The 14,889-nt window shown below is 35.3% G+C and overlaps 1 protein-coding gene across 1 annotated transcript in view; it reads left to right on the top strand.

Moving 5' to 3' along the window:
* The window catches only part of y (L-dopachrome tautomerase yellow), a 67,016-nt gene extending 53,070 nt beyond the window's left edge, over nucleotides 1-13,946 (top strand). The window contains exon 2 of the mRNA XM_073976902.1: nucleotides 12,248-13,946. Within this exon, the coding sequence (XP_073833003.1) occupies nucleotides 12,248-13,581 (1,334 nt within the window). The 3' untranslated portion in view covers nucleotides 13,582-13,946. The remainder of the gene's footprint in view (nucleotides 1-12,247) is intronic.
* The last annotated feature ends 943 nt before the right edge of the window (nucleotides 13,947-14,889 follow it).

Raw genomic sequence — 14,889 nt, 5'->3', positions numbered from 1 at the left:
AGACAGTCAGACGGACGGACATTGCTAAATCACCTCCAAATTGTCTGAAACACATTTCGTCCAAACATACTTGGGGTCTATAACCATTATTTCGATGAGGCACATTTTGCCCGTATGAAAGTGTATATACCCTCGTTAGCATAAATGCTGAGGGTATAAAAATCGGGCGGTACAGCGTAGATATTTTGCCTGGGAATAACATAAACAAATGTACCAAATTACATCTCTCTATTTAAAAATTGATATCTTTTTATACCCTCGTTAGCATAAGGGCTGAGTGTATAATAACGTATAGGAACCCTCGTGCTAGCAACTAACATGGCAGATCGGAATTTTTTCCAAAAACATTCAGGAAACTTGCCAAAAATGTGTCTCATCGACCCCAAACCTTATTAGATCCCAAGTAGATTTGCACGAAATTTTGAGTCGATTAAGCCAATTCCGTCCGTCTGTCTGGCTGGTACGCACGATAGCTCTAATATTTTTAGCAGACAGCGATCAAATTCGAATATGGAATATATTGGTTCAATTCATCGGGTACCTCTCACAAAAAATTTCGGAAAAATGCAGTTTAAGACATGCTCTCGAATCGTTTTGATTTTTTTTTTTACAACTTGTATTCGCTGCCCCATTATGACGGTACAAGTTTCTTCTGGAGCAAGTCCATACATCCAGAGAAAATGTCCCGAAAAACCCCCATAGGCACCATGTGTCCAAAATTTGGTCTTCGTAATATTTTGTCCAAACTTTGCTTAAGTTTGAATTTGAGCCATATCGGCCTGCTCCGTCGAATACCTTCCCCTCAAAAATTAAAAACTTTTGCGCCCAATACTTCATACTTTGCAAATCATAATACTTCTACGAGAGATCAAGTTCGAATATAGACTATATATGTAAATTCATTCGGGTACTTCCCACACACAATTTTCCTTCGATTTCAACCTTAGGTTATGTTCGAAAATGATCCATATCGGTCTTCTGATTGCATGCAAACAAATATTTGTTTGGATGAAGTATAAATACAAACCCAAATGCCACATAATTCATACACATACACACACATTTATAAATGTTGGTGGTTGTTTCTTTTATTGAAATGCATAGGAATATCAAACACAAAAGCAACAACAGACACATAGGTACCCAGCAAATCAATCGTAGCGACATCGTAACGAAAACTTTGTGTACGAATGTGTTGAGTCTATCAGCACTAGCTGGAATTATTATATGTTGCATTTATATATAAAATATTTTAAAACTGTATATGCGAATTTTATAACCAACAATTTTGTTTTTCGACAACAAACTAAAATGTTGCTTGGTAGATATATACAAAAGGTGGTTGTTGTGCGAAGGGAAATTTGTTTCCGACATATCGATCCGAAGTCATAACGAAATCGGAAGAAAAACATTAGCATATTCGAAGGGAAATTTACTTCCGACATTTTCTCCAAAATCGGAACGAAATCTGAACGAATTCTCCTACGAAAAATCGTATAGAAATCGAAACGAAATCTGAACGATTTTGCTTCCAAAATTGTTCCGATATGTCGGACATCCGACATTTGGTTTGCTGGGTTCATACAAAATTACAAATACAAGAACCACATAACAGACTTTAATAAAAGAAAAACGGAATAGAATGATTTATAAAAAAGTAAAAAATAATGTGGTGACACACTTTTAGAAAAAAAAAAAAACAAAAAAATAAAAACTATTGATTATAAAATAGAGAAACATCGTTGAACGCTTCTCGTTAGTTGCGAAATAAAACACATTCTCCTCAAAATTGAAATCATCACACTGTGGGTGAAATTCAAATCTAGCGGCGCAAAAGTCCGAAAAGTAACCTTAATTTATATGAAAATAATTAATGGTGTCTTATTCTAAACATTTACCTTGACCCAAAAATAATGAACAATTTTGTAATTTATTGTTGTTGACCGTTATAACGGTACTTTTATTCGTGACTGCTAAATCAAAGGTTTTCGTATTTGTCGTATTTTCGTATTTTCGTCGTCATGGGGTATATTATTGATCTATCAGAGACAAAAACTCTCACGGAACATTTTTGAGTAACATAAGCGGTATTGTGTATTTTTATGTCCTTGTCTCCGAATCCTAAATTATATAGCAACAAGTTAGTGATCGGATTGATTGATATTCAATGAATCAATCTATCACGACTTTTGACTTTATCTTTGTGATGTTACTTGTGAAGGCAAACTTTTTTCAACTGTAGATCCAAACATTTCCTTTTATGAATGTTATCATTACAAACCCTTAGGACAATTTGATTGTCATGGTGGAGACAGGAGTCAAGTTAATGTTATACTTCGCAGACATTGGAATGGTCAAAGAACTTAGCCTTCATTTAAATAATTGCAAGTCATTCACCAACTGAGGCGAATCTGAATACGAATTTCTGGCCTCAACTCTCCAAACCTTGCATGCAAACTCTAATTTGGTGTTACCTATTATGCAATGTATCATTGCATTCACAAAAAATATACATTTAGATATGTGCCAGTATTAAGTCATTACACTTAAAAATATTTTAATTGGTTTAAATCTTTAGCTAAAAACCTTAAATGGCTTGTAACGTGCAAATCGCACTCCACTTTAGGTATTTCTAGCCAATTTATATTTGTGCAGGAAACACTGTGCACCATATTTAGGATTCCGGTTAGTTGACGTTTGGATCACTTTTGGGTAGTGTCATTGCTGTTGTGTGGAATTGTTTGGTTCCACACCACAGCTAAATATTTTTTGTTCAAACATCATTTTAAACAAGTAAAAATTTGAGCATTCACTGTAATCTGCGTATCAAGCAAATACTTATTTGGTGATCTTGATTATTGATTTAAACGTTTCATGTAAAATAATTCCCCATGACAGTTGTTTGGCGTAACTCCTGTTGCTGCCATTTGTTTATATCTACTGGAATAGTTTATGTTTTTTTCGTTGAAACATCTATACGCTGAAAAGATGATAACAACTGTTGAGACAGACGTTTTCACACAACATGTCTTCATTCATCCATTCACTGATGTAGTGGCCATAACATGACATTTAATATGGTAATTTAATCAAATTTTATTTACGCTTTGGCCATAACACCAGCTATTTATATGGACGTGGTCTCTAGCTGACTGAATGTCAATGAAGTTTTGAGGTGTATGTTTTGCCGGTTGTAATTTTTTAAATGTTTGATGTTTTAATGGTTGTTTGAACACTAATAGGTGATAATTTTAACATGCGTTTTTATTGTCGGCAAAACTGGTTAATTGTAATTTAATGAAGTTGTTAATGAAATCTTTACTACGCTGATATGTCAATTACTTTCACAGGTTAAAGATGTTCGGTTATTAATTTATAGACAACTAATTAAAAACAACGAGATAAATCATGCGATAAAGAGGTGTCGATAGCAGATAGGAAATAATGTTAAATATAATGTAGTCACTTTATTTCGGTAAAGTTATGGATTAAAATTTTTTTATTTGTAAAGTAAGTCAGCTTAAACTCAGATTTGTTGTTTTCAAATTTAAAAACAACAAGTTTTTTAAATTGGGTGTAGTTAAAATTGATTTACTTTCGGGAAAGGCAGAGAAGACTAGTTTTTAAACGTGAAAACAACAAATCTGAAATTAAGCTGTCATAATAAGGTTTTGGTTCAATTGAAAAAAAACTGAGAGGGTAGGAAATCAAAAAAATGTTTTTTTGCGTCACCCTATTCCTCACCTAGGCACAACTACGTTCGGAGTGGTGAAGTCGTCTAAATTTTAATAGGGCAATGTTTGATAACACCACGCAATATAGCTCCACAAAATGCGTTACATAGTGTGTTTTTTACAGTGATATAATGTTTTTCGTGGGTAAGCTCGTGCTTCCCGACATAATGGTCCAAAAGCTCGAAGAAATGGTACGGCGATCAACCAAAATGTATGTTGACTACGATAACTATTGAAAGGATATTGGTCCAACCTTTGCGCATCATAATATTTATGTCAAACTTAAAACAAATTCGAAGATGGACAATATTGTACACCCTCAAAAAAGTTCAACATTTTCGTTTAAGTCCAATTTAAGGGCAGTTCTAGGATTGTTTTGAAATTGCTATCGACGGTAGTCCTTCTGATTGTGATTACGACGACATAATTATACACTTCCACCATAATATGGTATAATTAACTATAACTAGCAAAGTGGCCGCTACTTCGTATGCGCCAAGGGAATAAAAAACAAATATATTAACAATATTTCATATGAAATGGTGAAGTATGATAATTTTGAAGTTAATTGATATTAATTTTATTTAAATACTCTTCGTACGTTTTAATTTGTATTTCCAAAACATCGGCTGTATCTTACCCCAAAACATCAACAGCGACCAACATTTGTTAAGGTATTTCAATTGAGGGATAAAAATCTTCTTGTATAGAAAATTATCTCATATGTATGTCTACGTTTCCAAATGGACTAACTAAAGCGTTTAAAAAAAAAACAATTTGGTTGAAAAGATTATTCACGTTTGACTACTTGATTTCAGTAAGTTACTTATAAAACCAATGGTGAAATTTTTTAAACCTATGACCTTGTCTACAATTTGCAGTTTTAACGCTACTTGTTCAACTAACATGTCATAAATGTAGAAACATGTCACACATATTAAGTGCGAATTTTCATAACCACTCTGATCTAATCCCAACAGTGATCATCATAATAGAATTTCATTCAATATCAGTGCTTCAATGTTTAGTATTATTTAGTACTTTTAGTTTGTTTTTACCTTTTAGAACTTTTAGTACACTAATAGTATAATTCAAAATTATTCAAGCTTTATTCCCACACGCATTACGCATGGTATCAAATTTAATACTTTATATCAACCCTATATACCAACGGCGTTCCTCATTTCCAGCTCTATCTGTTCCCCCAGAAACTTTTCATATATGTATGTACATAAGTACGAATTTCCAAAACCCCCTCCCAATATCACAAAATTCTAGCTTATCCCACTTACACAATAATAAATTATACATAATTCTGTACACTTTAGTAATTTTCGTACATTTCCAAAACCATATCTTCACCCAACTCTAAAATGTACCAAATTTAGTACCATTTTGTACATAAAGGATCGATTCCAAAACTACCAGAATATATCAATCGTTACTTCAACAGTAATTTCTATTTCAAATTCCGTTCACCAAAATCCAAATTGTACTAAATTTAGTACCATTTATCCTACACTCGAAGAGTTATCCTAATTGCAAATTTAAAGATTCAATCTATATCCGTTCAACCATATCCAAATAGTACCACTTAGTACTTTTCGAGTAAATAAGTATGAATTTCCAAAACTTCCTCAATCCTATACTCCAACAGTAATTATAATTCCAGAATTCCAGCTCTATCCGTTTTCCAAAATCCAAATTGTACCAAATTTAGTACCATTTAGTAGTACTTTTCGTATACATAAGTGCGAATTTCCAAAACTACCTACATATCTCAATCCTACACACCAACAGTAATATTAAATCCAAATTTCAGCTTTACAGCACTATCCGCTATCCCCAATCCAAGTTGTACTGAATTTAGTACCATTTAGTACTATTCGTACACATAAGTACGAATTTCCAAAACTACTTCCATACCTAAATCTTACACTCCAAAAGTAATCAGGTTTCCAGTTCTATCCGTTCACCGAAATCAAAGTTGTATTAAACTTAGTAACATTTAGTACTTTTCGTACACATAAGTGCGAATTTCCAAAACTACCTCCCTTTCTCAATCCTACCTCCAGCTCTCTCCGTTATCCCGAATGCAAGTTGTACTAAATATAGTACCATTGAGTACTCTTCATGCACATAAGTACGAATTTTCAAAACTACCTCAATCCTATACTGCAACAGTAATCATAACTCGAAATTTCAGAATTGCAGTTCTATCCGTTCACCCAAATCTAAATGTTACCAAATGTAGTACCAGTTAGTACTTTTCGACACATAATTACAAATTTCCATAACTACCTCAATCCTTTACTCTAACAGTAAATATAAGTCCAACTTTTAGAAATCCATCTATATTTTTTTGTACACATAAGTGCGAATTTTCGAAACAACCTCCATATTTCAATCCCACATCATAATTCCAAATTTTAGTTTTCCAGCTATACCCGTTCATCCAAATCCAAATTGTTCCAAATTTAGTGTCATTTAGTACTTTTCGTACTTTCCAAAACCATTTCCTTATACAAGGTGGCGCAAAAGTAATCTTCCTATCAGAAAATGCTATAATTTTTGCGATTGGCCCCTAATGTCAGTTCTGTTTTGACATTTGTGTAGTAAACACATGTAAAATACACGTCAATAAACAATGTTACGCTACACTGTTCCAGAACGCGGAATATTGGTGACTATTTATTTGGCCAATAATCGGTCGGTGACTTTGGCACAACGTGAATTTCGTCGCAGACGTTTAGCCGCTCGCCTCGAAGAGACTGGCACAACACGTGATGCTGCCATGCATGGCAGACCCCGGAGTATCCGTTCTGCAGAGAATATTGCTGCTGTAGCCGAGGATGTCATGGAAGCGCCGTCGACATAGGCCAGACGACGTGCCACGCAAATGGGTATCAGTTGACGGTCTTTACAGCGAATTTTGGTACAATATTTGAAGATGTTTCCGTACAAAGTCCAGACGGTGCATCAGCTGTTAGATGCTGACCGCCAATCGCGTCTAACATACGATCAAGCCATCCTTAATCACCACCAACATGAAGATGATTTTTCATCAAAAATAATCCTGAGTGATGAGGCGCTCCAGACTTCTTTTTGTGGGGCTTTTTGAAGTCGCCGATTTATGTCAACAAGCCTCAGACTCTTTCAGCTCTTAAAGACAATATCCGACAAGAATGTGAGGACCTATCGCCGGAAGTTTTGGCCAAAGTGATGGAAAATGGCATAAAAAGGGCTCAAAAGACAATAAACTGTGGCGGCGGCCATTTATCTGATATCATATTCTCGACTTGATGTAAACAAAATTAAAAGACCAAATAAAAGTAATCCACAAGAAAAATCAAAGTTTTTAATTTTTTTTAAATTACAGCCAAAAAACTTCGGAAGATTACTTTTGCGCCACCTTGTATAAACGCCGCTTCCCAAACTCGTTTCCATACCAATTTTCTAGATTTTTGCTAAATCCTTTCATAAAATACAATTGGTACCAAATTTAGTAATTTTCCGTACCTTTCGTCAACTTATTGGACGAATTTCCAAAAAAAAAAAACCTTTTGATACATCTTTCTAACTCTTTATCTGTGATCCTCATTCAAAATTTCCGAATTCTAGTTCTTCCCGTTTGCCTAATACAAAGGGTGCCATATTTAGTACCTTTTAGTTTCTAGCTTCAGCCGTTTCGTCTGGGAGATGATCTGTCAGTCACACACTCAAGCACTCACTCATCACTAAGCTCTTTTATATAATCTATATTATTCCGTTGTAACACATCGAGATATTATTGGGGTCCCGCCCTAGAAAGTACATATCGATGCATTACTTCATCAACCTCGTATCTTATAAAAATGCGATTTTGACTTTTTTGTATCAAATGATTGCAATTTTTTTGTTTTATTACCACAACCACTTATTATCTCAATATGTTGTCGCGGTTCTCTAAATATTAATAACATATATTCTCGTATCTCATTCACTCCTATATTGATAACTGCCTCAAACTCGTATCTTAATACCTGAGCAATTATGTTTGACTGACAATCAATGCCCAGGTGAAATGGCGGAAACTAGGATTGTTCATGTGGGCACGTTACGTTCGAAATTATAACCTGTAACGTTTCTCTATTTGTATCCCACATGAACGTCTTTCTCCCATTGTCTTCTCTAATGGTTTGTTTACATTTATTTCCTGATTCCACTTTGTGTTGTTATTCCAATTGTTTCCTTCATTTCATTTGTTTCTTTATTCCACTCTTTCTTCTTCACTCTCGCTTTTGTTACAGACTGGTAAAACCAGTATTTTTGCAAAGAACAAGAAAAACAAAAATTGCCTTTGGAAACATCACTGTGAGCAAACCATTAGAAAGAATAACATATCCAAGAAAGAACCGTTCTAGTTACTCAAGAAAAAAAGAGTTATAGTTTTAAACAAATTAAAATCACATTGGAGTGTATTTATTTTCAAACTAATCATCAATAAAACGTTTAAAATCAAAACCCAAAACTAGTGTTATTTTTAAAGATCGAAAGTGTCAAACCTCTTGTCCAGAAAGAAAAGTTTTAATATTGCCCAAAGGCAACTAAGAAGCAAAGAGGTTATACTTGCCCAAAAACAACCACAGCGCTACTCTTGCCCAAAGGCAATTAACAAGGTGCTTTCCACTGTAAATCACTAAGGAGGTGATCGCTGAATCTTGCCCACAGGCAGTAGGGGAACTCGCTATTTGAACCAGTGCAGACAAATAGTGTTGACCGGGGACAAATCAAGAAAGTTTATCCATAGTGGTCAGCATTGAAACGTTGGTGAGTGCATTAACATCTGATCCGGCTCGAAGGACCAGATGTTAATGCACTCACCAACGTTTCAATGCTGACCACTATGGATAAACTTTCTTGATTTGTCCCCGGTCAACACTATTTGTCTGCACTGGTTCAAATAGCGAGTTCCCCTACTGCCTGTGGGCAAGATTCAGCGATCACCTCCTTAGTGATTTACAGTGGAAAGCACCTTGTTAATTGCCTTTGGGCAAGAGTAGCGCTGTGGTTGTTTTTGGGCAAGTATAACCTCTTTGCTTCTTAGTTGCCTTTGGGCAATATTAAAACTTTTCTTTCTGGACAAGAGGTTTGACACTTTCGATCTTTAAAAATAACACTAGTTTTGGGTTTTGATTTTAAACGTTTTATTGATGATTAGTTTGAAAATAAATACACTCCAATGTGATTTTAATTTGTTTAAAACTATAACTCTTTTTTTCTTGAGTAACTAGAACGGTTCTTTCTTGGATATGTTATTCTTTCTAATGGTTTGCTCACAGTGATGTTTCCAAAGGCAATTTTAGTTTTTCTTGTTCTTTGCAAAAATACTGGTTTTACCAGTCTGTAACAAAAGCGAGAGTGAAGAAGAAAGAGTGGAATAAAGAAACAAATGAAATGAAGGAAACAATTGGAATAACAACACAAAGTGGAATCAGGAAATAAATGTAAACAAACCATTAGAGAAGACAATGGGAGAAAGACGTTCATGTGGGGTACAAATAGAGAGACGTTACAGGTTATAATTTCGAACGTAACGTGCCCACATGAACAAGGATCTTGAAATTTTGGGTGAGGGTTAGTCTTGGGGCGTAGGTGGTCGATTTGGCTGGATTTTTGAAAATTCGTAGTAGAAGGGTTACGAAAAGTAGTTAAATGTACTAAAATTTGTACCATTTGTTTGACTTACTGGTAATCAACGTCGAGGCGAAACGGCTAAATCTAGAATATTCAAATTCTGTGTGAGGGTTCCTATCGAAATGTAGGTGTGTTCGCAAGAAAAAAGTACTAAAATGCTCAAAAAATTTTACCTTTCGTATTACGCAAACGAGTAGAGCTAGATTTCTGAGCGGAAACGTGGGACGGAGTGCAAGATAGTTATAGTTACAGTAAAAGCAGGCAGTCTTTATGGTGGTAAGTGGACGATAAAAGTGGAATAATGGCATTTATTATCTACGTCACTGATTGTGTGTATGTTTGAGGTACCACGAACAAAATAACCATATTCTCACAATGCAGCGTGATAGAAGAACAAAAAAGAAGAGATACATGTTTCGGCGTTTGTCGCTATCACATGCACTTTTGTTGTAATGGGCCCACAAACATTAGATTTGATTTACTGCCTCAAACTCGTATCTCAAAAAATGCGTTTCATGTTTAAATTAAAAAAGATTCGCATATTATTCCTACTAATATGTATAGATGTACTTAATTCCCTAATAATTACCTTTTACACTTTTACCCAAACACGGATGTATCAAAAGATAAACCGTTTTTGTCTCTCCTAAAAAGTTGTATTTTTTAAGATACGAGGTTGAGGAAGTAAGGCATCGATATATTGTTGATCTGCATAATTCTATGTCGGTACAACGATGTCGTCTGTCTATCTGTCTTTTGAAATAATGCTACAGCTCGTAATATACATATAAGGAAGTGTTTCATTATTTTGTACAGAAGTTTCTATTACTCCTAGGATGTTTGGTATTGAAAATGGGGTATATCGATCCACGTCATGATATAGCCCCTATTAAACGGAAAAGTTCAGTTTAGAACCTGCTCTCGAATCGCTTTTATTTTGTTGTAACAACTTATATTTGCTGCCCCCATACGAAGGTACAAGTTTCATCAGGGGCAAGTCAATACTTCCTGAAAAATAGCCTGAAAGGTGCAAAAACCCCTATGACACCGTGTGCAGAGGTAAGATAACTCTCGAACGGATCTGCCGATTCGGTCCAAAATTTGCCCTTTATAATAATTTGTCCAAACTTAGTTTAAGTTCGAAGATAAGCCATAACGCTCCACTCCTTCAGGTACCTCCCCCACAAACTTTCAGAAATGTTCGGAAAAATTGTGCGCCTGATAACTCTTGAAGGGAGTAGCCGATTTGGTCCATACTTTACACATCCTAATACATCTACCTCATATAGATCAGGTACGAATATGGACTATATTTGTCCACTCCTTCCGGTACCTCCCACACAAAATTTCGAATAAGTTCACTTTAAGACCTGCTCTGGAATCACTTTAATTTCTGTTGAATCAACTTGCTTTCACTACTTACATTACGGCGTTAAAAGTTTATTCAGGAGCAAGTCCATACTTCTGGAGAAAATAGCCCGAAAGGTGTAAAAAACCCCATACACCATATGTAGTGGCTGGAGAGCACGATAACAATAGAACTTATCAACCCATTTGGTCCAAAATTTAGCTTTCATCATAATTTTTCCAAAGTTAGTTTCAGTTTGAAGATGGCAATACCGGTCCACAACTTCCATTACTTTCCCACAGCATTTAAAAAATGTCACTAAAATGGCATGCACGATATCTCTTGACCAAATTTAGTTCTCTCCTTAGAGAACCTCCCCCACAAAAGTTCAACATTTGTGCCTAAGTGCAGTTTAGTGTCTGTTCGAAGATCCTTTAGAAATGTATACCGAAGCTGTTCGTTGTGGTCCTGTTTACAGTGATATTATGTTTTCCAAAAGTTATACAATGGCCCACTGAAATGACTAGTGGGCGCGATATCTATTAAAATGATATTACTCCCACAAAAAAATCCAGTTCCACAATGGACTATGGAAAATTCTGAAAAGACCCTAATTATATTCGATTTGTCCGTATATGAAAGTTTCAATTCACATAGGCTGAGGGTATAACTCTGTTTCTTGCCTTGTCCAACTTTTATGGCGCCTTAACGTTTTTTCACTTCAGTCCATATTTTTTGTAAATACATTTCATTACAATTTCTTTTAAGCCTAAAATTATGCTATACATTTTATGCAACTTCTGTGTACAATAACAGCAGAGACATTGTTTTATTAATATGGTTAATGTAAACGAAAATCTGTTATCACTCGGTTGCAGTAACATAGATATACGAGTACGTAAAATTTATAAAAGTCCAAGCAACTGTCTATAACAGACATAGATTCTTCGTTTAGCCTAAAAGTATTTTATATATCACTACTTATTTATTTTATATAAATCAGCAGCTGAACCACTGTAGTATTTTATCATCTCTGTAATAACACATAAGCCTGGGTTTATAACAGTCCATGCCCACGCAAAGTTTTCTCTACTAGTCAAAATGCTTTAACATCATGTGCCGGTAAACAGTTTATAAAAGAAATACTCAATGTAAAAAATCACTGCTTTGCAACAGTTAAGCCGCTGTTTATAACAAACAATCCATTGTTAAAGTACTGGTGTTTGAAATGGTAAGCCACAAATGCGATAAGTATTATAATTAGAAGCAATGAATTACTGTAATTACACTTGTTGCAAACTTGAATGTGTCAATTTTTATAAGCTGGATTAATATTTACAATCTATTTCGCGAGCATAATAAACAAATAATATACATTTAATAATTTTTAAGCAATAATTACGTGCAACAATTGTTGCACAAAATTTACTCTCAATAATAAATTGCTTTGAAAATATTAATTATTTTTTTCTTCTCTTTTTATTTTCAGGTATACCAGCCACATTGACTTACATCAATATGGATCACAGTGTTACCGGTTCTCCAGCATTGATACCCTACCCGGATTGGCGTTCCAATACGGCTGGTGATTGTGCAAACAGCATAACCACAGCTTACCGTATTAAGGTTGATGAATGTGGTCGTTTGTGGGTTTTGGATACAGGCACCTTGGGTATTGGCAATACCACCACTAATCCCTGTCCATATGCTGTGAATGTTTTCGATTTGGCAACCCACACACGTATTCGCCGTTATGAGTTGAGAGCAGAGGATACAAATGCCAATACATTTATCGCCAACATTGCTGTGGACATTGGCAAGACCTGTGACGATGCTTTCGCTTACTTCTCCGATGAATTGGGTTATGGTTTAATTGCCTATTCTTGGGAACAGAACAAATCATGGCGTTTTTCGGGACACTCATACTTCTTCCCCGATCCATTGAGAGGTGATTACAATATTGCTGGCCTTAACTTCCAATGGGGTGAGGAAGGTATTTTCGGCATGGCTTTGTCGCCCATTAGATCTGATGGTTATCGTACCATGTACTTCAGTCCTTTGGCCAGTCATCGACAATTTGCCGTATCCACAAGAATTTTACGTGATGAGACTCGTGTTGAAGACAGCTATCATGATTTCATTGCCTTGGATGAACGTGGACCCAATTCCCATACCACAGCCCGTGTTATGAGCGATGATGGTGTTGAATTGTTCAATTTGATTGATCAAAATGCTGTTGGTTGCTGGCATTCATCGAATCCCTACTCACCTCAATTCCATGGTATTGTGGATCGTGATGATGTGGGTTTGGTATTCCCTGCTGATGTTAAGATTGATGAAAACAAAGATGTGTGGGTGCTCTCCGACCGTATGCCGGTGTTCTTGCTCTCTGAATTGGACTACAATGATGTTAACTTCCGCATCTATACCGCTCCCCTCAGTACTCTCATTGAAGGCACAGTTTGTGATCAACGCAGCAATGTCTATGGTCCTCACAATTCTGTGGCAGCTATCAAACCTAAAACTACCCTATACCCTAAAACCTATTTAAATCCCACAACAAAACCAACCTATGTTTCCATTCCTTCATCCGGCCCATCATATTTACCACCACACTATAGTGGTTCGCAGCGTTTGAATGTTCCTAGTGCCTTTATATATAATCAACAACATAATGCCCTTACCTATGATGCCGCCAATGGTCCACACCTATTCCCAGCGATAGCACAAATACAACAAATCCAACATCCCGCCCCAGCCCGTGAAGGTTTGGGTAGCTATGCTACATCACGTTCCGTACCTTGGTGGCAACGTCATCATTAGGAATAATCAGGATCATCTTCGCCAATCATCATTAGTCTAAATGTCTTGTGTCTGTGTTGTTTTAAGAATTCTGTCATTGTGGTTCATATTGTGAAGAAGTATTGAATGTTTGTATGTTATTTTCTTTTCTTAAAATATTTGTATGTATGTAACGTTTAGTGCTGAATTTATTATTTTTAATATGTATTTCGTCCATTTTTTTTAATTTGTATAAAATGTTCATCTTCGTCATCATCATCATATTTGGCATATACATATATTTGTATTTTTGTAATTAGTAAATTTTTTATACTTTCTGTGTTAAACTAAAACAAAAATTACTTATGTATCTGTTAAATAAAGAAGAAAATATTAAATTAAAGAAATCGTATATTATTTGTTTTTTTTTAGATGAATAATGTGTTTATCGACAAAACACAGTGAGCGTCAAAATAAAGTTTCCACCTTTCAACATTTTATTGATTGCATTATTACACCGACATAGAAAGAGCTTAGTGATAAGTGAGTGACATGTACATCATCGCCCAGACGAAACGGCAGAAGCTAGCATCTTGAAATTTTGAGTGTGGGCTGCTGTCGGTGTGTAGGGGTGAGATAAGGCCGGTTTTAGGAAATTCGAAATATAAGGGTACGACAAGTACTGAATAGTACTAAATATGGTACCCTTTGTATTAGGCAAACGGGAAGAGCTAGAATTCTGAAATTTGAAATGAGGGTCACTGAAGGAGATTTAGAAAGATGTAACAAAAGATTTTTGGAGATTCGAGCTCTAAGTGTACGCAAAATTACTAAATATAGTACCAATTGTATATTTGGAACGGATATAGCTAGAATATTGGAATTAGGTATGGAAATCAATGTTGTGAAGTGGTGTTTATAACAGGCAATAGTTTTGGAAATTTGTACTCTTGTGTACGAAAATTATTAAATGGTACTAAATTTAGTACGATTTTGGGTGAACGGTTAGAGCTAGAAACTTTAAATTTGGAATTAAAACTACTGTTGAAGGGTAGAATTGAGCTATTAAGGCAGCTTTGGAAATTCGTACTTATGTATACGAAAATACTAAATGGCACAGTATGGATTTGGGTGAACGGATAGGGCTAGAAACCTGCAATTTGGAATTAGGATTATTCCCAGCAAAAATTCGGATCCGTTAGTAATTATGTAACCCATTACAAAGTAATGTAAACAAAAACAAGTAAAAAAATATCAGTCGGCATTGCCGACAGAGATATACCCTCAGCGAACATTTTTGGCGTACGAACCGACAAAAATGTGAATTAGGATTAAAGTGCAAAAGCTTTG

The sequence above is a fragment of the Musca autumnalis genome, unplaced genomic scaffold, assembly GCF_047663935.1.
Source record: "Musca autumnalis isolate F117 unplaced genomic scaffold, ASM4766393v1 scaffold_3, whole genome shotgun sequence".
NCBI lineage: Eukaryota > Metazoa > Arthropoda > Insecta > Diptera > Muscidae > Musca > Musca autumnalis.
This window is presented reverse-complemented; position numbering and strand designations above follow the sequence as displayed.